This window comes from Callithrix jacchus, chromosome 12, assembly GCF_049354715.1.
Source record: "Callithrix jacchus isolate 240 chromosome 12, calJac240_pri, whole genome shotgun sequence".
Classification (NCBI taxonomy): domain Eukaryota; kingdom Metazoa; phylum Chordata; class Mammalia; order Primates; family Cebidae; genus Callithrix; species Callithrix jacchus.
This window is the reverse complement of record NC_133513.1, coordinates 53,706,231-53,731,012: the sequence shown is the minus strand read 5'-3', so window position 1 is coordinate 53,731,012 and position 24,782 is coordinate 53,706,231. Positions and strand designations below refer to the sequence as shown.

The following is a 24,782-nucleotide window of genomic DNA, read 5'->3' as shown; positions in this document are numbered from 1 at the left end:
GAGAGGGCCCAACCAGAAGATATGCCTAAGCTAACACAAAGGAAACGTATTGTCTCTGAAGTTTAGAAAGAATTCATTGAGCTCCTAACCTCACTCAAGTGAGTGTGAACCACAGGACCAAGCCAGCCGAGCGATCTCAGGATTAGACAAGTAGATCAGGAATGCTCATTGATCTTCACTGCTGAATGCAAGCTCTCAAAGTGCCACTGTGCCTGCACCCAGTGCTTCTGAGAGGAATGCAGGGCTGGATGGTAAAAGTGGTAGTGTGGTAGTCCCCTGCGCTGATCGCAGGGGTGTGGTTGGGAGAGTATCTTTTGGGGTTTCCCTCTAAATATTGTCATATCTGAAATCTCAGAAGCAGAAGAGAAGCTAGCATCATGTCTTCTCAATCAATGCTGGTCAGAAGGTTCTTTAGGTCAGAGGTTTTTGAACTGTAGGGTATAGAAGAATCTCTTGGGGAAGTCTTTAAAAAATCTTACCCACCATTCACCAGAACTTCTGATTCCAAAGGTTGGGAGTAAAGCGTAGGAGTTCACCTCAATCTTGGTGGCATCTCATGAGCTACATTCCTCAAGCTTAAGTAATTGATGCTCTACGCTCTTAACAGCTCGTTAAGAGCTGTTAAGAATCCAGTATACTCTGTAAGTCAGTGATACCAAGGTGTTGGGAGGCAATGAGGGCAAAGTGAGGTGTGCAGTCTTAGAAGGCCTTTCCAAAGGTTTGGAACTTGGGCAAAGCTCCTTGGCCATGTAAGATTTAGCTGATATCAACCAATAGTGAATGGGGATGAGTGCTACCATTTGTGGCCAAATTGACTAAACGGCAGCAATGCAGACAACTTCAAATGGCCAAGTAAGTAATATTTATAGTCACGGTTCACAGTGGGTAAAATATTGAGGGTATTACTTCTCACCCCAAAATGGCCTCCATTTCCCTAGTACCCCATCTGGACCTGAAATAAGGTTAGCCCTCTCTTAGTTTCGCAGAGTTCAGTATAACTGTCGGTAACTGTCTTGGACAAGGCAATTAACTTCACTTAGTCTGATTTCCCTCGTTTGTACACTGGGAGAGTTGTGGCGGATGATTTCAGATCCCTTTTGCTCTAGAATTCCATTTGACCCAGTTAAATGCTTCTCATTATTACGTGACTGGAAATAGGCCAGGTCAGATGATGCCTTTCAAGCAGAACCATCAGATCCGGCTGTACACAGTAAAGATGGATATTAGACTGCTCAACTTATCATCATTAGTCCCGTAGTCTCAGAATGAGAATGCGCTATAGTTCATATCTGTCATAGTTAGTATTTGGAAGTCTCAAAGCTGGTGAGATTATTCACATATTTATTCCTGTGTACCGCATATGCCACCCCACGTCTCCCCTTCATCATGTGTCTATGACAATATATTGAACAGAAAATCTCCATCAGCTGACTCTGACAGAGTATATTATTTACAGTGGTGTCAAAATGTGCTGCTTATAATTGACTGTGCTCATAATAAACCAACCTAAGAATCTTTTATTTTCATATCCCTTCTTACTGGTAAATCTTCTGCTTGCATTTCTCCCTTCCATCAACAGCTTCTTCATTATTTACAGAGGAGGGAACACACACCAGATGGTGCATGAGTGATATTGTAGGGTGACTCTTTCATCTTGGGAAGGTTGGTCTCTCTCTCTCTATCTCTCTCTCTCTCTCTCTCGACTTGGGATTTTGCTGTGGTAATTAGGGGTGAGAGAAGTCAAGTCAATTGTACTTAATTTCTAAAGAAAACAGAATATACTTCTCTATTTCTCTCAGCTTCATGAAACAATGTGAGATAACACTAGTAGCTCCATGGCCAATTTAATTTTTCATCCTCATGTTTTCACTTACTATCTGAAACCTTGAGAGAATTACCGGCCCTCTATGTGTCACAGTTGTGTCACCTATAAAATGGGGATACTGATAATATCTAACTCATAGGAATGCTGGGACTGTTCATCAAATAATGCATATAAAGGGCTAAACACAAACTAAGAACAACAACAAACACACCTAGGGCAAAGCAAACAGAAAGTACCGTCTTTTGTGTTCCCCATTCATCCCTAGAGAGCCCCCTAAAATGTTCCGGTACCGGAATGTGTTTGCAACGGAGGAGTGCCAGCTTTTCCAACTGCCATCCAGCAGGATGTGGACATGCAGTGCTGTGCCCCAGCTCCTCTCCCCAGCTGTGTACCTCCTCTTGTTCTTCTTTCAAAGACTCATTACACTTGGCATACATGAGGTTCTTACCTAGCTTGAGGCAGATTTTCTGTTTTTATTTTGTGGCTTCAATAATCATAGGTATTAAGTATTACTGGTTGCCTCTCCTAGACTCACCTGGAAAAGCCAGGGGCTGGGTTTCTATGGCACCGTGCTCACTGAAGCAGTGTTCTCATAGTCATAGCGGCCACCTCCCCTCTGCCAACCACACTATCTGCCTGGAATGTCCAGAAATACTTTGGTGTATTTATTATTCCCAAATTTAAATGGACAAAGTTTGTTTAAAAAGTACTAATTTTGATGAGCATTTCTTTTTAATTTAATTGCTCTGATGAAAAGCCTCATAATCATGTTATTCTTAAAGATGAATATAAGGTTGTTGCTCTAAAAATATGTCTAGTTTGGCACACAGGGTAAAAGCGTGATTATTGCTACTTCTTGGTTTTACACAAGAAAATTGTCACTATCCATCAAAGCAAAAATATTTAGTGGATTGAAGTAACCAAAGGAAAAAATGCTTGAACATGGGGTCCTGTGACTGAGATTGTTGGAACACTTATCATGTGGTTTTAATCCCAGGCATTTACATATTTTCTCACAACCTTGCTTCCCCTCTCAGAGGTTTAGGTTCTTACCTTAAAATGAGAAGGTAAAACTAAATAATAGGCCAGACGTGGTTCCTTACACCTATAATTCTAGCACTTTAGGAGGCTTAAGTAGAAGATTTCTTTAGCCCAGGAGTTTAAAACCAGCCTGAGCAACATAGTCAGACCCTGTCTCTACAAAATAATAAAAAATTAGCTGGGTGTGGTGACATGTGCCAGTGGTCCCAGCTACTCAGGAGGCTGGGATGGGAAGATTGCTTGAGCTGGGGAAGTGCAGGCTGCAATGAGCTGTGATTATACCACTGGACTGGGTGACATCACAGTGAGACTGTCTCAAAAAAAAAACCAAACCCCAAAAATCAATACCTAAATCATATGTATGGTCAAGTATTTTATCTTAACAATCAGTTGATTTCTCCTTTCAGGGTGCATAGAAATATGTATCTGCTGAGCTTCTGTGACAAGTCTCGTGGAATGAATAAACTCTGGTGTTCAGTCTCCCGACATAGAATATTTTACTTTCTGATGGAAGATGCAATCATTCTATCAAGTGTGATTTCCTTTTCTTTATTTGGATGGACATAAATGAAGATTTGCTCCACTTAGGTCTCATAAAATTGTTCAGTTTTAGGGTATGCAAAAACCTAATGATGGACTAATTTACATCTTGATTTAACTTATGAGGAAACTGAGACAAAAACATGGCCAGGGATAGATTAGCTATGGAGTCAGCAATAGCATTGTAGTGCCTTCATTCCTAGTTCAATGCTTCTTCACCTGTACCTCCTAGAATCGTGAAAGCCTTAAGGTACCTCATACCTGAACTTATATCAAACAGCCTTAAGACAAGCAGTTTCAGATGCAAAACCCAATATGCACGTATTTGTTTGGCTTGAGGGGCTTTCTATTTTGCGTTCTCTTGCAAATACTGTTTTCCAAAATGCTTACAGCTCAGGTTGGGTAACAGCCATCCTTCCATTGACCGACCATCCACTGCCTGCTCTTAAATCTGGCGTCCCATCTTTGAGATAATCTGAGGGAGAATTTGGCTCTCATCTAGAATTCACAGTTTTAGTTTAGCACTTTGCTGACCAGATAGTGCTAGTTAGCTTTCTGAGACTCTGGGATGGCAAGCACATGGGTCATGGTATTTGTAATAGCTAGTATTATATTGAGAAAAACTAAGGGGTCTCGCCAGATGAAACCATCTTTAATATCACTTTGCTAGCTCTCAGTACAGCATAGTGTAGAGTTTAAAGTGCTTTATCCACATTTTTGTTTCAACTGCAGCCTTGTTTCCTCTAGACATGGCAGGTGGGATTTTTCATATGTCTGTCACCAACAGCTATCTTGATTTTAACTTACCATGGGTTGCAGGGTTATATTTGGGCATTTCAGAAGCTGTCCTTATTGGATGTCAGGATATTTGAAATCTTTTGGAATAAGCAAGTAATAGCTTTTGTGAGAGCTTATAAATTAAAATTAACTTAATATTGCCCTTTTGGGTCTATATTGGTTTCTTCTGCTGGTTTTTATTTTATTAAGCACTTTTCTAAGTCCTGGTTTGCTAATCATCTGTAAAGCACAGGGAAATAAATGACTTTGAGTTAAGCCTGACCTTGAGGAATGTAGCATACATACTGTTGCAGGTTGGGAAGGCTCCTGTCTATCGTAGGCTTTGGTTGGATGACCTAAACCAGAGAGGAAGGAGAATTTCTGTTGAGGCTGGGTGTATGGACAAGAAATCCTTCTACTTGGATGAAAGAAAGGCCCATGGAAGACTGAGTGGATGAGCTGACTCACCTTGGTTTTTAATATGACAACAGAATGGGTTGGTCTTCACTTCTCAGGCCTCTGCTTCCCATTCTACAAAACCAAAGCTTTGCTCAGCTGTTCTCTGGGTGGGGTGTTTGCCTTTGCCTTTCCTGTGTGAAAACCTGCTGGTGTTACAGAAGAGGGAGTTGCGGGGTACGATTTTCCTCTGGCATAGATCACTTTCATCTCATCTGAACCTCATAGAAAGCTTCTGCTGATTCAGAGGACAATGACTTTGATCTCCTTATTTTAAGGCCTCGCCCCGGCTCAGCCCAGCAAATGAGTACACAGTGCTTGCTCAGAACACAGCTGAAAGGGGAGGTGTTTTTCAGTGAGGATCTCAAAAGCTATGGTAGAAGTGAGTAACAGGAGCTGGGCTTGAACCCTGGTCTGAGTTCAGTGTGGATATGGAAAGGTGACCATTCTCAAGAGGCAAGAGCATTTGATGCTGGGTTTGAATCTCAATTTTGTTTTGAAACTACATCAATAACGTGTAGCTCGTTTGCTGGCCTGCAGCCCAGCTTGTTTAGAAATCCATTCTATTCTCTCTCGTATTCCTAGTCCCAAAGAATCTATGCTGATCGCGTGGTTACACATCCAGCCAAGCACAGGCTTAGGTTGCTCTCGACTCAGAGCTCACTCTGTCACAGGTTGAAGGAGAATGCAAGAGACAGTGGAACCCAAGATGGTGAATAATATTAACCAAAGGCCAAACTCTATAAAATGCTTATGCCAGGAAGGAGGACAAGGGGGAACAAAGTTTGGAACAGTATCTATGTGTGTGTATGTGTATGCGTACTATATGTGTGTTTATAATGTATATATATGTGAATATATTTGTTATATATTTAAAGTATATAATTATATTCATGTACATATCTATATATATATATGTGAATATGTTTGTGTGTACACATATATGTATATCCATATATATCCATACCTATATATTAATATGCATATATAGGTATTGCCACTGTATGTACATATATAGTGTGCCTATGAAGGACAAGGCATGGTGCAATGCCCTATGGGGAACTTGGTACAATAAGATGCAGGTCCTCTTCTTAAGGAATCTAGAAGGCATATGGTGATTAAAAGCCATTAACTATCCCAGGAATGCCCATCCTTCTCCATGATCCGGTAGCTGATATCAGATAATTTGCCCCTGGATTTTGTGAATAATAAAGAACAGAAGGCTGGTCAGTTTCTTCCTCTCTCCTGAAAGGCAGTGATCACATTTTCTAATTGTACTGCCTGCTTTTAGAAAAGGTCTCTGCTGCAATCTAACCAGCACAGTCCCTCTTTGCTTCAGGGTCTTGGCAAGAGCAGGTTCTGATTCCGAAGCATTAACATTCTTCAGGGCTCTGACTCCTCTCAGAGGTCTGTTTGCTTCTGACCCTGCAGATGCAGGTCATCACGGATGTTTATTTGTCTGTTACTTAAACTCAGGACACATGTACAGCAGTAAATTCTTCATTTGCCAGAGTTAATCACAGCCATGCTGTAGCTTATATCATTCCCACTGCCCATTGGGAAAGCCTTGAAAATATAGATGGGATTTGTTCTCCAGGAAATAAGTTCAACAAACCAGATTGGTGAGACTACACAGAGGGAGAGGTTTGAGTTGGAGTCCCTCCTTGGATAATATCTTATTCCACTCCTGCCAAGGATCAAATTTAAGACTTGCTGTATTCCAGAAAATAGACTAGTGACAACTTGGCGTGGAAGGAAACAAGAAAAGGTTTTATTTGCTTGCTTTTTCATTAAACATTTTTAAAAATTAAAGTCGTGGAAGAAAATGTAATGTTACTCATGCTTCCCTACTCAACTGAATATGAAAAAGTGCTAACATTTTGTCATATTGACTTCAGATCATTTTTATTAAGAAATAAAATATTTAGAAATAACTGAGATCCCTCACTTTCCTCTCCCTAGACCCAGTTTCCCCAAAGCAAATGTTGTCATGCATATAGTGTGTAGCTAGTACATTATCATCCTTCTGTTACGTGGATATTTATACAGCTATAAACGGTATAGGGCATTGTTTTAATACCTTTAAAAATTATGATAGTGTTACACTATACCTTTTGACAATGTGTTTTTCTTCTATCAACCTTGTATTTTTGAGAATTATCTATGTTTGAGTTCACTCATTTTAACTGCTATGCAGTACCCTGTCATATACATTTGATGCTGTTTATATATTCATTCCTACACAGATGATCATTTCCGAATTTTTGCTATTGTAAGCAAAGCTACAATGCACACCCATGTGTAGTCAACCCTTCATATCCGTAATTTTTCATATATGGATTCAACTCACTATGGATCGAAAATATGTGAAAAATAATTGTGTCTGTACTGAACATGAAAGAGACTTATTTTCTTGTCACTATTCCCTAACAATAAGTTCTATAGATATCTTTTGTGTCAAGATTGCTAATCGTGCTGCTTTTTCTTCTAAATTTGTTTTTCTTAATATCTTGTAACTGTGTTTATGTGTTTCTCATAAAGATGTTTTATTAAGTTAAGCTAGTAACTAGTACTCCCAAAACCTAGCAAGTTAGCACACAAAAGTCTTGTGCAAAGTGAGCTATGTAATTGTGTGATTCCTGCAGTCGACTTGGTGACTCACAGATCCAGGTTTTCATCTCAAGAAAAGGCAGGTTGGAGCTGCCACATCTTACACCCACTTACTTCTGCTTTGGTTAGGAGGTGGCACATGTTAACTTCCACTCAGAGCCCTTTGGCCAGACTTGCCTTGCAGTATTTTTAGGTACAGAGTGGTCTTTTTTTTTTTTTTTTTTTGAGACGGAGTTTCGCTCTTGTTACCCAGGCTGGAGTGCAATGGCGCAATCTCGGCTCACCGCAACCTCCGCCCCCTGGGTTCAGGCAATTCTCCTGCCTCAGCCTCCTGAGTAGCTGGGATTACAGGCACGCGCCACCGTGCCCAGCTAACTTTTTGTAATTTTTAGTAGAGACGGGGTTTCACCATGTTGACCTGGATGGTCTCGATCTGTTGACCTCGTGATCCACCCGCCTCGGCCTCCCAAAGTGCTGGGATTACAGGCTTGAGCCACCGCGCCCGGCCACCAGAGTGGTCTTTATTTACTATGCTCAGCTGAGTTGATGTGTGCCTTTAGTGTGAGAATTTAGGGTTTTCCTTAGTTATGGAAAGATTCTCTGCTGTTAGCTGTTTAAATTGCTTCTTAGTATTCCTGCTGTGGCCTAATTCTGGAAATTTTATATGGTATATGTTGGAGACTCCATATTACTTAACTTTTTTTTTCTCTCTCTCTTTTTTTAACCTCATTATGTCTCAGTGCTGTACTCAGAATTATTTTCTCAGTACTGTCTTCCAGTTCACTAGTGTTCTCTTCTACCATGAAAACTGTTGGGTCAATTTCATCTATAAAGTTTTGAAATTTCAATTATATTATTTCTATATTCTAGTTTCTATATTGATTATTTTATTAGTCATTTTTCTCAATGTATGTCTTCCAGTTTACATACATTATCTTTTGAGTATTTTAAGGTTATTCTGAGACAATTATATGCATTTTTTTTCTGTAGTCAAATTGTCCTCTGTTGTTGAGTTTTGTGGATATCTTCTTGGTTCTGCTTTTCCTTATTGGTTTTGAATTTTAGGTTGCTTGTTTATCTAGAGTGAAAGTTATCTTTGAAAATAAATCTTTAAGGCCGGGCGCGGTGGCTCATGCCTATAATCTCAGCACTTTGGGAGGCCGCGGCGGGTGGATCACAAGGTCAAGAAATCGAGACCATCCTGGTCAACATGGCGAAACCCCGTCTCTACTAAAAATACAAAAATTAGCTGGGCATGGTGGTGCATGCCTGTAGTCCCAGCTACTCGGGAGGCTGAGGCAGGAGAATTGCTTGAACCCAGGAGGTGGAGGTTGTGGTGAGCCAAGATCATGCCATTGCACTCCAGCCTGGGTAACAAGAGTGAAATGCCGTCTCAAAAAATAAATAAATAAATCTTTAAATATCTATCATGTTTACAGATTTTCAGTAGCTTCCGTGTGGCTCCCTGAGAATCTCAGACCAGAAACAAGTTTTATGTTAGTGGGCTGGGATTTCTGTCTCATAGGTTGGGGATATTGCAAATCCAGTACCTAGCAGCTTGTGACAAATCTGATCTGTGTGAATTGCTCTGTTCCTTCCTGTCTCACATGTACATGGTGATACAGTTCACAGCCTTAATTTTTCCTCATTTTACCCCCTCTGTTTGGGAGACCCTACAAGTTTTATGCTGAGTCAGGCTTGCAGCCCTAATTCAGTAGTGTTCAGTGACAGCCTTCTCTGCCTTTGTCTGTTTCTAACCTAGAGTTCAACAACCCCATGATTCAGCACTTTTTCCTTGATGTCTGTTTCAGTACTCTTCCGGTGTACAAGACATGTTCATCTTGTATTGGGTATAGATGTAACTTTTAATTTTTGAAATTTCACCTAGAATTGCCTTTAGTGATGTATCAAGGAAAAGGTATTGAATTTGTAAGTTTACAATGTTATCTTGATGAGAAATCTTTTACATTTATTTTACAGAGTTTAATTGATTGTAAAAGAATAGATGTTCATTAACATAGATTTGGAAACTATTGAAAAGCATATAGAAAATATTTAAATAACCAAAAATACAACTGCATAAAATAATTACAGTTAACATGTCAGTGTGTTGTCATCTATGCTTTGCTTTTCACTAAATAGAATTCACACTATATATTTAGTTTTACATCCTTCTCTTTTATACCAGCCATTATAGGGTGGATTTACCATGCCATAAAATCATCTTCAAAGGCAATTTTTTTAACAGCTCCTTAATGTCCCAACATATGGAGGTACTATAAAAACATAAATCATCCAAATTTTTAATATCTCTCTTAGCATAAATTAACAAGTAATTACTTACTAAAAGAGTATGAATATTTTTAAGGCACTTGATACATAATGTAACATTTCGATCCAAATATGCTGTTTCCAATTTACATTCCATTGGTAGCATAATCATTCTCTAGCCAGTACTAGGTATTTTCTCTCCAACTTTACCAGTTGGATAGATGAAAAATGCTGCCCGTTGACATGATAGTGCTCTGAAATATTCCAATATCTCTTTTGATATTAGTTCTTAAATTCTCATTCTTTAGTTGTGTGTTTTTCTTTCTAAATAAGACTCTAGGTTCTTCTCCTTTCCTGGTTTTCCCAGAGAACCTGTTTTAATATTTTCCATTTTTCATGATTTTTGCTTATATGCATTTTTCTTCTTTAGCCTTTTGTTGTGCAAGTTCTCTTATTTTATGACTCTTTAAGCTCATTGTTTAATTAATTAATTTTAGTTGTCTTCTGTCTGTTTACAGGCTTACCTGCTTTGTTACTTCTGAATCTATATTCTGTAAGTCTTGATATGATTTTGCTTATTTTCATTTATTTCCAAAGTAGGTATGACTGATGTTTATTTACTTTCTGATCTAATATTTATTGAGGAAATTGCCAATTTATTTTAGTTTTTAACTTTAATTTCTGACATTCTAGTTTAATTAAATTGAAGTTTGAGATTACAGATTTTTTTCTTTCAAGAACTTTTTCAAATATACTAGATTAATTGGCAAATTTAAAAATGCTTCATGGGTATTTGAAAAGAACTTATATTTTCTTTTTGAAGGGTATAAGGTAGTATATGTATATGTAAGTTTATTTATTTATAATTAGACTCAAGTGTTTTATTCCTTTTAATATTAGTTTAATCTGTCAGAGGCTGACAATTGTAAAATATTTTTCAATTCATTATTTCTGGAAGTTACTGCTAAATAGATTTTGGTATTTGATGAATATATCATCTGTAGCCTAAGTGATATGTCCTTTACATCTTCATTGCAGAGGGCTCCTTTTCTCAGCCCAAAATATCATCTTCTTTTTCCAGATACTGCTTTCTGCCTTTCATGTTGTTGCCATCATTGTTTTCTGCAAGTCTTTCTCACTTACTATTATTTCAGTTTTAAAATTATTCTTTAAATTTTATTTAAAGGTTTTTGGTGATCTGTGTATATTTGATTTTGTAACAGCTATTAGGAAAATTTAAGGCATTTACATCTGTTGCTATAACGTATATTTGGGCTTAATTTTATAACTTTGTCTAATGCTTTCTTGCTTTTTTCTTTTTCTGGGTTTTGTCTGTTTCCATCTTAAATAGAGGTTTGGAAGGTTGAAATATTTTCATTAATTGTACTAATGGTAATCCTTTTGTTTATAAACTATACACTAAATCCTATATTCCTCTGTCAAACAAGAACAAGTTTCTAATGAGAAACATAAATTAACTGGGCTTTTCTTGACTTTTTACTTCTCTGTATTTATCAGTATTTGTTCCTTTTACCTGGTGTTAACACTATCAACGTTTTATGATAAAATCCTGATCTTGAAAAATATGTAACCTTCCCGGACTTTGAATTTAGTTTCGTGCCCATGTTATAACAATTCTTCATGTACGTTCCTAAAAAGTAAATTGATTTCTAAGTTCCTTGACATTTTCTTTATAGTTTAGCTATTTCAGTCTTGCATTCCTGATTTCTGTTTTTCTTTATTAGTTGACACATATTCACTTTTCCTGTGCTTTCTCAGGAAGAGAAGAAGAATGATTAATGTTTTTATGATTTTAAGCTTAGTAAAATGTCTTCCTGCCACCTTTTTACATGAACGACTGGGACATAAACCTCTTAAGTTATACACTTTTCTAGTCATTGCTCTGGACAAATTGTTTCATTGTCTTCTGACATTTATTTGATTTTGCAAAGAAGGGTGAGGCCAGCCTTATTTTTGCTACTTTAAAGATAAGGTTTCATTCTTCTCATTTTTGTAGGATTCTAAATTTATCATTGAGATTTAAAAGACAGTAGAACTCCCTAATATTTCTAGTCACTAAAATATTTATTTCATTTGGTTCCCCCTCACCCCTTTTACCTAAAGTCTCATAAGCATATCAGACTTAAAAGGTCTTTCTTTCTCTGTGGCAATTTTGATTTTTTAAATTCTTTGGTGATAAATTATCTGTTCCTGCCCCAGTAACACTTCATCTGGATCTAAATAGTCTTTTATGTCCATTGTCTTCTGTTCTATTTTTTCCTCTAAATACTGAGAAATATTCTTTACAATTTCTTCCACGTTATTCTTTTACATTTTTGCAGTTTTACCTCTGTTTGCATTGCCTCAAATATGGACTTTCACTTTACCATTGGATTTTGGGTTTCCCTGGTTAATCCCTTAATTAGGCTAGTTTCCTAACTATCTCTTCATTCATTTCAGAATAATTTTTCCTGTGACACTCTGATTCTTTTTTACAGCATCTGTTTTACAGAGTTTTGGGGGATAGCAAATGAGTTCTACATCTTGCTTTTGTCTCATGTAAAAATAAAATTTCAAATATATCCTCCTTATCTGAGTTCACATGGAAAAGCTCCTTTCCTAGAAGTTATTGTTGTCTTTTTTTGGTAGAATCCATAGTGGTAAATGTATATATGTGTTTTCCTATGCCTATTTTTTAATAGGGATTGCTCTAAGACCAACAGGCATTTTCTGTGGCATGTTCCTTCCTTCTGTCCCACGCTGATTTGGTAGGATTCTACTCTTGAAGTTTGAAGTGATGTAACTTAATTTTGGATGTCTAGGCAGTATTCTTCTGTGTATTTCTGATTTGCAGTTTTATAGATTATTATCGACAGCTGGATATTTTGAGCAAACTTGGCAGCCACTTGGGCTTTTCCTTTGAATGGTGTTCCATGTGAAGACTCTGTTCTTCAGGAAGTGCTTCTCCAATGCTCTTTTTGTTTTAATATGGAATTTCCCAGTCTGGAGTGCAGTGGTGCAATCTTGGCTCACTACAACCTCTGCCTCCTGGGTTCAAGTGATTCTTCTGCCTCAGTCCCCCAAGTAGCTGGGATTACAGGAATGCACCACCACACTGAGCTAATTTTGTATTTTTAGTAGAGATGGGGTTTCTCCATGTTGGTCAGGCTGGTCTTGAACTCCAAACCTCAGGTGATCCACCTGCCTCAGCCTCCCAAAATGTTGGGATTATAGGTATGAGCCATTGCACCCTGCCCGATGCTCTTTGTCCATTTATAATGCTTTTCTTCAAAGGAATGGCCTATCCCTAAAATCTTTCTGTATTTTCTTCATTGCCTGATTGAGGAAGTATGAAGAGAATTCTAGCCCTCTAAGGCTCTGAGGTCACTTACCAGATGGCTCATCAGCGTGGCCAGGAAGTGGGTGGCATCTTACGAGATGCTTTACATCAACTAGACTGCCTATGCCTATATCTAATGCTCTTATTCTTCTTCTTCAAATACACCTAAGTGTGGGGGAGCATTCAATTTGGATATAGAATACAATAAATGGTAAGCAGCCCTGGAGTTTGGGTCAGGGCCTCAAGGTCCATCTGATTGCAGCAGGGTTGTGGGAAGGCCATGTGGGGTCCAGAACACTTAACTGTCTTTTAAAAAAATGACGTAATCACTTACCTGTTTCTGCTGCCCTCAAAATTTTTAAAAGTTACTGAAATGGAATAAAATTAAAACTTACCTACTGCAACTCCTTTAATAGGCAGATGATGTGAAATTTAAAATGGGCACTGAATGGCCAAAAAAAAAAGGTATCCATCAGGTAAAGATGAGAACAGGAGGATATAGATGTCTGGAGAGCTAGTGCAAAGATGTGAGTAGAAGATCTAAAAGAAAGCCACGAATAGCTGGCGTATAGTGGGCTAGGGAGAAAATGGAAAGCAGTGTCCAGGAAAGAAGAGATTTTTATGTTGGGATAAGGAATTTGATTTAATTAAAGTGTTATTGGGAGGCCCCGGGGAAGGAGGATTTAAAAAGCTAAGTAACCTAATATGACAGCAAAATGTTTATATATTTGTTTTATTCATTCATGCACTTGTATATTCTTTCATTCATTAAGTAAACACATATTTATGAAATAACCACTACATGTGATGGAGTTATATCCCAGGATTCCCAATTCCTAGTGTAAGGGGTATTTCTATTATGCCATGCAACTTCTCTACTAGACAATAAATTTTGTGTGAACAGGGTCTGGACTTCTATATATTTGAATCTCCTATGATTTACACAGTACCTGGCTTATGGTAGCCCCTAAATAAATATACTTGATAGATGAATGATAAGTAATATTCTATAATGTTCACAGAGGTCTCTGAAGTAGAGGAATATTTCATATTTCTAAAACACAGTCAAAGACAGTCATCAGCAGCAGTGACCAGGATTCCCACAGGGCAGAGCTCCGTAAAGTTCTTGCAAGGACTGATCAGTGGATTGGACCCACTGACTCTTTTAATCAGGATAAATATGCTGTCCCTTCTGTGCATACATTTGCTGGGATTTTACCATGCCGGTACCAGTGTGGCCATGTTGATAAAAAAGAGTAAAGACTAGTCTCTTTAGTTGCCAACTAAGGTTTAATGAAATCTCATAGCTAAAGCATATATAAATTCAAATAGGAGCCAAGCCCTTCCCCTCTACTGTGGGTTCTATGACATGCAGAGTCTTCTCATAACATGTATTCCCAAGACTTTCAAGAGTGCAACATCTGTTTTACTTTGAGGGAACTATGATAAGTATCTGCTTAGAGGAATGATCTGAACAAAACCAGGGCACATTTGTTTGCCATGCTATAGATTATCTAGTCTTACATTGTTTATGAATAAATCATGCAGGATGGATAAACTGGTAACCACAACAGTATGTTTCATACTCCATTTAAGACATAACTTGATGCATTTGTATTTTCCTGTAGACATTAAAAAATTTATGTTTTAAATAGAAGATCACATGGATTTTGATGTATCTCAGCAGTTGGATATAGATTCCAGAAATTCCTTTATTAAATTGGAGACCAGGTGACTGATTAAAGGTTCTAATGTTCATAACTGTATATTCAATGCATTAAGATAAGTGAGTCAAAGATCAAAATATATGTAGTGTTTTATGAGAACATAAAATACATACCTATGTATGTATTCTATGTTTGTATAAAACATTACATTTAATCCTCAAAACTCACTTCTTAAAGTCACATAGGCAATTAGCAGTGTCTGAACTGAGAACAACATCTTCTCAGTCATAATCTAGTTTTCTTTTTTTTTTTTTCATAATCTAGTTTTCTTGGCTTACCACAACAACTGTTTCATTGATAAGTTATTCTGAAACCACATTTGGGCTACCACTGACATGTAGTATAAAGCTAAATCTAGAACAACTTCATTTTTAATTCCCTGGTCTGGCATACACAGATGGTTCTTAGGATGAATCACATAGATGGAGAAGAAAGATAATACAAAACGTTGATCTTTGGGTGATTGCGTTGAGGATTCTGATCTCTATTGACAAGCCAAAGGTTGGAATTGAACTGAAAGAGTCACTAATCATATACTTCCATAGTTAAAGCAGCAGTGTCTGCATTGTATGTTCTTTTGTTGTTTAATGCAGACTCCCAAAAAAGGCAGATTTTGGTCACTCCAAGGCTGCATTATTCTTCGTACCAACTTGGCTATCCTAAAACAAGCAAACAGAGAATCAAGAAATAGTAAATAAACATTCTTAAAACCCACATATTACTTTAAACATAAGGACAAAAAAAATGACCCAGTGAGAACTGGAGGTGATTTTGGTCTGCATTTGCTCAGCTAGAGCAAGCTGTGCTCACCCACCCCTCCACCCCACCTCCGACTTTGACTTCCTTTTTATTTGTATTTTCCATTTCATTTCCCTGGGCCAGATGTATGGATTCCCCTGTTGTGCCCAATGACAGAGTAGACTTTTCTGGAAACTGCCAGGACTATTTGTAATCTCCTGGCTTTACAGAGGTCTCATATGCTGAGAAGGACAAATTCTGATGTTTCACAGCAACAGGAAGAGGGTTAGGGATGTTGAGAGGATGGTTTTGAGTAGAGTTTTCACATATGTTTCTCTTTGATGGAGAATCCAGGGTAGGGATCTGGTTCGACTGGGGCCAAGTTGTATTTCTGCTCTCTTTATTCCATGTGACTTGAGAGAGCAACCACAATGAGTACAGCATTTTAGCTTGGAGCATGACTTCCTTCTCCTAGAATGCCAGAGTTGGAGAGGCCATTAAAGGTCGTGTTGTCCAACTTCCCATAAAATTAATTTTAGATGATATCTGCAGTAGAGAGTCAGAGCCTCTGTTTATAGAAGAAATTGTCTCCTAGAATCTAAAACTGTTGGTTGCCCATTAGACAAACATCTATAGCTGTCCAGAATTGGTGAGTATCATAGAAAGAAGGTGCGGGAAGGTGTTAAAGGACATTAGTTTAACTTCTCACTTAACACACAAATTCCTTGATTAGAAATGAAAAATATATGTTTATGTCATTGAATTGGCGTGAAATTCTGAAGGTTGTAAAATGCTGTTTATCCTCAAGGCCAAAATAGGTGAATCCTGAGCTTGGCTGATCACTTCTTCCTGGAAGGTCCCACAGTAAGAGTATGCCTCAATGGTGATCCCTGATAGGATAAGATTTTGATACTAGCCAGGGCCTTTAGGAATACACTCCAATAAAAACACTGATGGGCTAGGATGAATGTCACAAGAGGCTCCTTAACTTAGTCAGCTTAGGCTAACTTAAGGGTCTATACTAGAACCAAAGCAGGACAAACTTTTGTCCTCCTTGTGGTCATCTCCAAATTCAAATTCAGGTTGCAAATCTGATCACTTCTCTGGGAGACAAGGCCTTACACACCAGTTAGCAGCAGACGAAAGCACAAGAATTAGAGTTTGTAACCCACCATCTGGCAAAGGGAAGTGGCAGGGGATCAGAGGGCATATGACAAGGGTAGGCATATCGTCCGGGACCATTCTACTTAGTTATGTGGGAGAGGAGAAAGCCCCTGAATAATGGAAGGAAATATCCCAAGCGATATTTCCTGTTGTTACTGTGGCTGTGTGGCAGAGATGGGAAGAAAGGAATCTTGAAAGCCACATCAACTTGTACAGGCCCCATAATTCCAACTGTGTGCACCACAGTGAAGGAAAGGTATTCTACGCTGGCCAACCCTGCTAACATTTCTCCTCTTCCTCCTTAGGAGTTGGGCTGAAGGGCTCGAGAAAGGGTTTGAGTATCCCTCAGAGAACATCCCCTTGCACACATCCCTACCCAAAAATAGTCATACGGTCTCCACTTTGTTCCTGGTGTCATCTAAAGTGAGGAACAATAAATAGCCAGATTAAATCCCAGCATTATGGTTTGAGCAAGGGCCTGGCTTATAGAGTAGGGTGTGTTGAGGTAATTTTCCCACTATTTTTATTAAACTCACCAAATATATTCTGTAATTGGGCATGACCCAGCAAAATGTTCTACTCTAAAGTTTTATCATGGAGGCCAAAGAGCATGTTCAATGTCTGTAAGTTCTCAAAGGAAATAGAAAGCAGTGGGAGGGCAGGTCCTGAGCTGGAGCTTCCCCAGTGACTACAAAAGCATTCGCAGAAGACCATGTGATGTGGCACCAGAGCACATGACTCAGATGTCCTTTGAAAAGCTGTATTTGCTCAGGATGATGGCTAAGAAAAATGTCTTATGCCCTTTAAGAAAAGGGTTGCTGGCCAGGTGTGGTGGCTCAAACCTGTAATCCCAGCACTTTGGGAGGCTGAGGCGGGTGGATCACGAGGTCAAGAGATCGAGACCATCCTGGTCAACATGGTGAAACCCCATCTCTACTAAAAATACAAAAAATTAGCTGGGCATGGTGGCGTGTGCCTGTAATCCCAACTACTCAGGAGGCTGAGGCAGGAGAATTGCCTGAACCCAGGAGGCGGAGGTTGTGGTGAGCCAAGATCGCGCCATTGCACTCCAGCCTGGGTAACGAGCGAAACTCCGTCTCAAAAAAAAAAAAAAAAAAGAAAAAAAGAAAAGGGTTGCTTTCAGGTGAGGTGGTCCTTTGTTTTTATAAGGTAGCCACTGAAAGACAGTGTTCATTTTGTTTGTGCAGACAAAAGAGTAGGCCTTCTGAGAAAGTTGCACTCTTATTAAAAAAAAAAAAAGCATTTCAGATAAAAGCCTGAGATGAGGATTTCAGATCTTAAAACTTGAATTAAAAATCAGCACTCCAATGTGCCCAGCCTGCCTTTTCTACCTTCCTATTGTTACGAGATTTTCTTTTCCAGCTCTTGAAGGAAGGCTTTCATTCTTCCATGTTACCTCCTTCTTCCCTTCTTTTTTATTTTTTGGGTGCCTGAAATATTAATCCTGCAACACAAAACTTGGTTGCAATTCTGACTGTTTTAATTCTTCCCTTAACTTACTGAGGTTAAGTTGAAGATAGGAAGCGGAGTGTTGGTTTTTTTAAATTATGGTCTTAGCCATAACTCCCACTTCCAATATTTTCTGCAGTTTCATGGATGTCTGGGAATAGTCAGAGTCACATTTCATTGTCTCTAAGAATTGTCTTGACCCTGTCTTTCGCATTCCTTCAGGTTTCTCTTTACTACGGATCAGGAAAGTACTTGGTGACAGTCTCCCATTGGGAGGGAGCATTCAGGGTTTTAGTTTTAACTTATCAAAGTTTAATGCTTTTTCATTTTCTTTTCTCTGTGTCAGCCTTAGGCCGAGTAATATACAGTTGATCTTCAGTATTCACTGATTCTGTGTTTGCAAATTTGCCTGCTTACTAAAATCTGTAGCCCCCAAGTCAATATTCATGACACACTTTCACAGCAATTCATAGACATGCACAAAGCAGTGAAAATGTTGAGTTGCCCATGTGCATGTTTCCAGCTGAAGCTGAACAAGGCGACCCTGCTTTCTTGTTTCAGCTCTCAGACTGAACGCAAATGTCTTTCTAATGGACTACTTAGCGCTATGCTCTTCACGTTTGCTTTTTTTTAGGTGACTTTGTGGTTTAAAGCAGTCACCAAGTATAGTGCTGAAGTTCTGCAGAGTATTCCTAAGCCCAAGAGGGCCATGATGTGCTCTGTAGAGAAAATCCATGTGTTAGATAAGCTTTCTTCAGGCATGAATTATAGTGCTAGGGGTCATGAGTTCAACATTAATGAATCAACAAAATACCTTAAATAAGTTTTCTTACACAGAAATACAGAAACAACAAGGTTATGTCTCAATCAGTTGACAAAAATGTTGTGACCAGAAGCTTTCAGGAACCTAACTCTGTATCTTCCTTAGGAGCAATGGTTCAGTATTTGCTAACTCAGTGTTTGCAGAGACTTTAAAGGCTACAGCTGCTGCAAATGGCAAAAGTCAACTGTAATCATTTACTAAGTGTCAGCTGTAATGATGAAGATGGATATTCTAGACTTAATATGCCAGGAGAGATGTGCATGCCTTATATACTCTATGGACATGTTACAGTAAGGGAAATGTGAGGGTTCCCCTCAGCCTGGAACTCCTCTAACAAGCCAGATAGAAATGCATCATTTTTAGGCCATTTCCCATGGATTAAAGCTTATTTTCTTTTACACACCTAGTGCTTTCAAAAAAAAAAAAAAACCTGGGTGTTTAGTTTTAAAAAAATTGGCCTCACTGTTTTATGTATATTTGCAGTCTGAACACCCATTGAGGGGAGTCACCCCTCTCTTCCAGACAAGAGTTAGTTGTTGAATTTTATGTGAAATCTTGACATTGCAATAAATCTCTGAACCTGAACCAGCCTACACTGGATATTTAATACTGTTTTCATTTCCAATACTAATCAATCTTGGAAGAATGTGCCGTTATTTTGTAGTTACATATAAACATTTAGATGAATATAAAATGGCTTATCGATAGCTTACATGCAGGCAAGTTTATTGATACTGTTTTCAAATTGTTTGGTTGATTAATTTGGTCATCCTACTGTTATGGATGTGGAGTAGAACCTATGTGACATTTTTTATTTCCTGGCAGTGGTACCTGTGGATGAATGAGATATGGGGAAGCTTAAGCTCTGTCTCTTGGATGAGAGCAGTATGAGGGCCTGATCAGCCCGTTTCCTATCTTTAAGGAATGACCTAAACTCTGTTTCACAGCAGACCCAGTTTGGAAGACCCCACAGGCCATTGCACTGTTGTATCATTCATGTGGAAAGCCCAGCTGCACAGGAGCCAAAGAGATCTCCACTATGTATTACTTTGGATTACAGTGTATTATTTTGTTTTATTCTCATTTTTTAAGGAAGTCCCTAATAGGCACCTTAGGAAACTCTCAAAATATATTAATAAGATTTGGCATTTGATGCACAGATACTCATAGGGCCATTTTCCTCAGTCTGCAAGTCCAGTCTGAGACTTTGCAACCTTTCTCTCTTCTGATTGTTAATTCCAAGTGTCATTACAAAATAGCACTAAGAAATCAGTAAAATGTGACGGTTTTTCTCAAGCCTCTGCTAAAAGCCTAGCCAGATGCACATTTCTTATTCCTTTTGGTAAACAGATTCAGATTTGGTATGATTCAACGAACTAAAAAATATCCCCTGCTCAAAGCTTGTCTATGCCTGCTAATTGCATGAAGCTTAACAGATCCTCTACACACAGAACCAAATAAGGGCTGGCTGGAAATCAAAACCTCCTTGCCAAGCACTTTGGATTTTCCAAAGGAACTGTAATGTTCCTGGAGATGTTTATTAATGGAAATGGGGAACTTTGTGGACCAGGGCGAAGTCCCAGAGATTGATAGCCTGTTACTAGTGTTTATTATTTTTGACTGCAGGTTTTGAAAGCTTTTCCTCCTATCCTCCCTAAAAGGAACTTTCTCCATCACTTGGGACTGGAAATGGGGGCGTGGTTTAATACCTCATGGAGCAACCCAAAATAGACACACAGAATGTTAATAAGCCCAGGATTTTGCCCTCTGTTTTGTATTGCTCTGCCCCAAAATACAAAACCTAATTAGTGCATCCAGAGAAGCGTTAAATGGATTTCATGCTGTTTAATAAATGCTTTACGTGCTTTGGTGCCACTGAGAAACGTGTGGTTGAGTGAGGGTGGGAATAGGGAGAGGAAATGGTTGCTGTAAATGCCTCCTACCAATGTCAAGCACTTTAGGGTGAGCATCAGAGATGTGTGTTTATAACTCAGGTGCTTCAACTTTCACTCAAATTTTCCTCCTTTTGGCTAGCCTGCCATTTTCCCTTTGGATATATATTTTTCCTACCAGACATCATCTCCTAAGGCTCAGCATGCAATTGTCTACACTCAGAACAATCAGAAATTGTGAGTGATGGATGTACACTGAGTGCTTACTGTGTGATGAGCCCAGAATGGGATATGGGTAATAGATTGTGTGGCTGTTGCCTCTGGAGAGCTTACATCCTTTTGGGGAACACAGAACACAGTATCCCATTTTCAAGGTAGAACTTTAGTTTGATGTTCAAAGCCCTCCATAATTTGTCCCCTATTTAGTGACTGGCCTGTGATATCTCTCCTAGAGGCTAGTCTTTATTGTCTTCTACATCGTTCAGTGGTTGAGACTTTGCTGCACGGTAGAATTGCCAGGAGAGCTTTGAAAAAGCCCCAGTGTTCACGTTGCACCCTCTGTAAGTGCTTTGATACCTTTAACCTGCATCAGGATTACACAGAGGACATGTGGAAACACACATTGCTGGCCTCCACACCCAGCATTTCTAAGTCAGCAGGCAGAGGGCTCTAAAATTTTGAATTTCTAGATATTATTGCCAATGCTGCTAGTCCAACATCACACTTGAGAAGGATTGACCTCCATTGATTAAATCAGAATTATTGTGTGGCTTCAGTATTTATGTATATTTTTCTGATGATTCCAGCATGTGGGCAAGACTGAGATCTGTGTTCCAAGCCTTCTTTCGTGTACGTGGTAGAGACAGGTGAGCACGTACCATGAATTCCTCTGATTATTTTCCATGATTTGGCTCTTCTTCTCTGACTAGACAGTAAAAGTCATAGCAAGAACTGTGCATCTTTACCTTTTCTTGATTCTCTCAGGGTGCCCAGCCTAGGGTTGGCCACACAGAAGTATAACTTGAATAGTGTTAACCAAGGAAACTTAGAAGGGTATATGGGAAGCATTGTAGATACCACCAGCACTCTTCAGTTTCCTGCTCTCTAAAACCTGTAAGGAAAGTTCTTTCCCTCTGTTTGTGGACTCTAAGATGCACTGCAGAGCTACCGTCTCTCTCCTCTTCTCTCTATAGGGGAGGGTGCATTTTTAGCATTTACTTTTAAAGAAAGAAACTGTATTCATACATAAAACCTTCTTATATGATCTTGGGGACATTACTTACCATTTTCTCCCTGGTTCTTCATAAATAAAATAGGGACAAGAATATCTCTTTCACAGACTTCTGGAAATTAAATGAGTTTGTGCTTAAAACAGTTCTAAGGACAATATAAAACACAAAGGCACTGTAGGCCTTTAGTTTATAACCATATTGTAGCAAACACACATTTTTCCTGGAAATACAATGGAAGTGCTCTTGGGCTATGGGAAGCGGCAAGGGGAGAGGAGTAAATGCTTGTACTGCATCCTGACCTTGTGATACACAATGTGAAATGTCTAGGTATGCCATGAAGAACCAAAGTCCTGCAAAGCAGAAAATCCCCAGTGAGTCCATCATTATGAAGATGGAGACAAGCCTCTGTTGAACTTCACTGCCAGTGAACTCTACTAAAATATCGGTCCTGTATTTGCATAGCTTATTAGTCAGGAAGCAGGCTGAGAGCCCCGAGATTTCCATAGCAACCTGTTGGTGCCTTTAGTGCTTCCATAATGATTCACCTGAAATAAAGAGGTCTGGCATTGTACTTACCAGTTCTTAGCAAACATTCTTCCCCATAGGTAGAGTGCCTTAACTCTAGAACTGTAAATGTGTTTTCAGAATGTGGCAAGATTGCATAGTTGTGTAATAAAGCTCCTGACAGAGTGATAAAGATAGGAGAGGGAGATGGTGAACTGGGAGGGCCAGGAATCCTCATCAAACTATTATGGGAGGCTCTGTCCTCTGAGAAGTGCTGCCTTAAGAAATTTTCTTGATACTCCACTGGGAGCGGTCACTCACACCTGTAATTACAGCGCTTTGGGAGGCCAAAGCTGGCGGATCACCTGAGGTTGCAAGTTCGAGACCAGCCTGACCAACATGGAGAAACCCCGTGTCTACTAAAAATACAAAATATTAGCTGGGCATGTTGGCACATGAGTGTAATACCAGCTACTTGAGAGGCTGAGGTAGGAGAATAGCTTGAACCGAGGAGGTGGAGGTTATGGTAAGCTGAGATCATGCCATTGCACTCCAGCCTGGGCAACAAGAGCAAAACTCCATCAGAAAGAAAGAGAGTAAGAGAGAAGGAGAGGAGAAAAAGAAATTTCCTTGATACTGAAAGGGGGTTCTACACAGAGTTACCTAGGCTTTTGTTAAGAATCTGGACTCAGGCCAGGTACAGTGGCACACACCTATAATCCCTGCACTTTGGGAGCCTGAGTGGGCAGATCCTTTGAGTCCAGGAATCCAAGGCTAATCTGGACAAGATAGAGAAACCCCATCTCAGTGGAAAATAAAAAAATTAGCCAAGTGTGTTGGCATGCACCTGTAGTCCTAGCTGTTTGGTGTGGCTGAGGTGGGAGGATCACTTGAGACAGGGAGGTCAGGGTGGCAGTGAACTGCAATTGTGCCACAGAGTGAGGACCACAGAGGAAAACCCTGTCTTAGAAAAGAAAAAAAAAAAAAAAAGAATGTGAATTTAGACATTACCCTAGACCTTCTGAATTGGAATCTGCATTTTCTTCAGGAATCCCAGGCAATTTGTATACACTTAAATGTTTGAGGAAAAAGAAGAGTCTTAGAACTAGACTGGGAATCAAGAGACCCGACGTGGTATTCTTTTAGTTCTGTCTTCACCTCAGTGTCTCCATATGAAAAAAAAAAACAGATGAGTAGAATAAGTTCCTTCCCATCAGTTGACAGGAATTAATAGTAAAATAGTCCCCACAGAAAAGGTCTAGAAGAACCATCCTCTTCCTCTTCTCCCCGCTCCTTTTGGTTAACATTCTTGGATGCCCATCTCACTTCCAGCTGCTTTGGGGTTTGGCAGTTACAGCTAGATGGCTCAGCAGCTTCCAGTTCTAATTATGAGAAGCTGAAATTCTCCCATGGGCACACAGTTCTTCTGGCATCTGGCACCATCTCTGCCAATGCTAAGTGAAGTGTGGTTTGGCCTTCAAGGAATTCCAGTTTCCAGCAGTACATGTGAGAAGAGGCCCTGTCTCTCTGGCTGCTAGGAAGCACTCCAGACAACAGCCCTCTCCAGCTACTGAGCGCATCCCACATTGGACAACTGGGAAAGTGCACAGGGAACAGTGGGGGTTGTTGAGCTCAGCGAGTGTTTCCTATAGTGCATAATTAAAGAAAACACCTGTGTGGCTGCTAAATCACTTCCCGCTGTTCCCCTGTGAAAATGCTGTGCTCAATAACCTTACAAGTGCCTCATTCCTTCTACCCAACCGAGGCAGTGCACAGACACACAATGCATAAAGCTGGCAAGTTATTAGTTCAGAGCCCCTTAAAGGATCTCTTAAGATTGATTTGTTACTAGTCCATGAGGCCTCTTGGTTAGCCTGGCGGGATTTTGCTAGACTGCAGCTTCAGGGAGGCTCAGGTATGGGCAGTGGGTCTATTCTCTACAAACTGCCCTTCTCTGATCAGCACTTCTCTGTATCCAAGGCAAGCCCATGGAAGAGCTCTGGAGCTACAGGAGCCAGAAAACCTTCAACCACAACTTCAATACTGTAAATGTAGGCCAGATGCTTCCCCAGGGGAAGACATCCAACAACAGTGAAATGAGATGCAAGTGGGACCTATGGATTTTGTTGGAAATTCAGGAAAGGAAAGTGACAGTAAATCAAAAGGAAAAGCTATCATTCTAAACAGGCCTCTTCCTGCTGCTGAAGTTTATGGGGTGCTTTGGTTACCACTAGGATCTTGTAGGGCCCTGGCTGACCAAAGTGAAGAAGATAGACTCCCCTGTACCAGCAGGTGGACTGGCAACAGGATTCGGTGTGATGACAGGCTAGCTTTGTAATTTACTTCTTCCAGGGCAAAGCAACATGTTTTTA

The 24,782-nt window shown here is 39.5% G+C and overlaps 2 protein-coding genes across 6 annotated transcripts in view; one reads left to right on the top strand and one right to left on the bottom strand.

Annotated features, from left to right (window-relative positions):
• LRMDA (leucine rich melanocyte differentiation associated) overlaps positions 1-24,782 on the top strand; it is a 1,126,962-nt gene that overhangs the window by 1,005,850 nt on the left and 96,330 nt on the right. For 3 of the 5 annotated variants that reach the window (XM_054242285.2, XM_054242287.2, XM_054242289.2), the window contains one exon: positions 10,039-10,073. The exons of the other annotated variants lie outside the window; for them this stretch is intronic. In XM_054242285.2, coding sequence (XP_054098260.1) covers positions 10,039-10,073 — 35 coding nt within the window. The remainder of the gene's footprint in view (positions 1-10,038; positions 10,074-24,782) is intronic. 5 annotated transcript variants of the gene reach the window in all.
• Positions 13,615-24,782, bottom strand: part of LOC144578662 (uncharacterized) — a 277,455-nt gene continuing 266,287 nt past the window's right edge. The window contains exon 4 of the mRNA XM_078345527.1: positions 13,615-15,246. Coding sequence (XP_078201653.1) covers positions 15,242-15,246 — 5 coding nt within the window. The 3' untranslated portion in view covers positions 13,615-15,241. The remainder of the gene's footprint in view (positions 15,247-24,782) is intronic.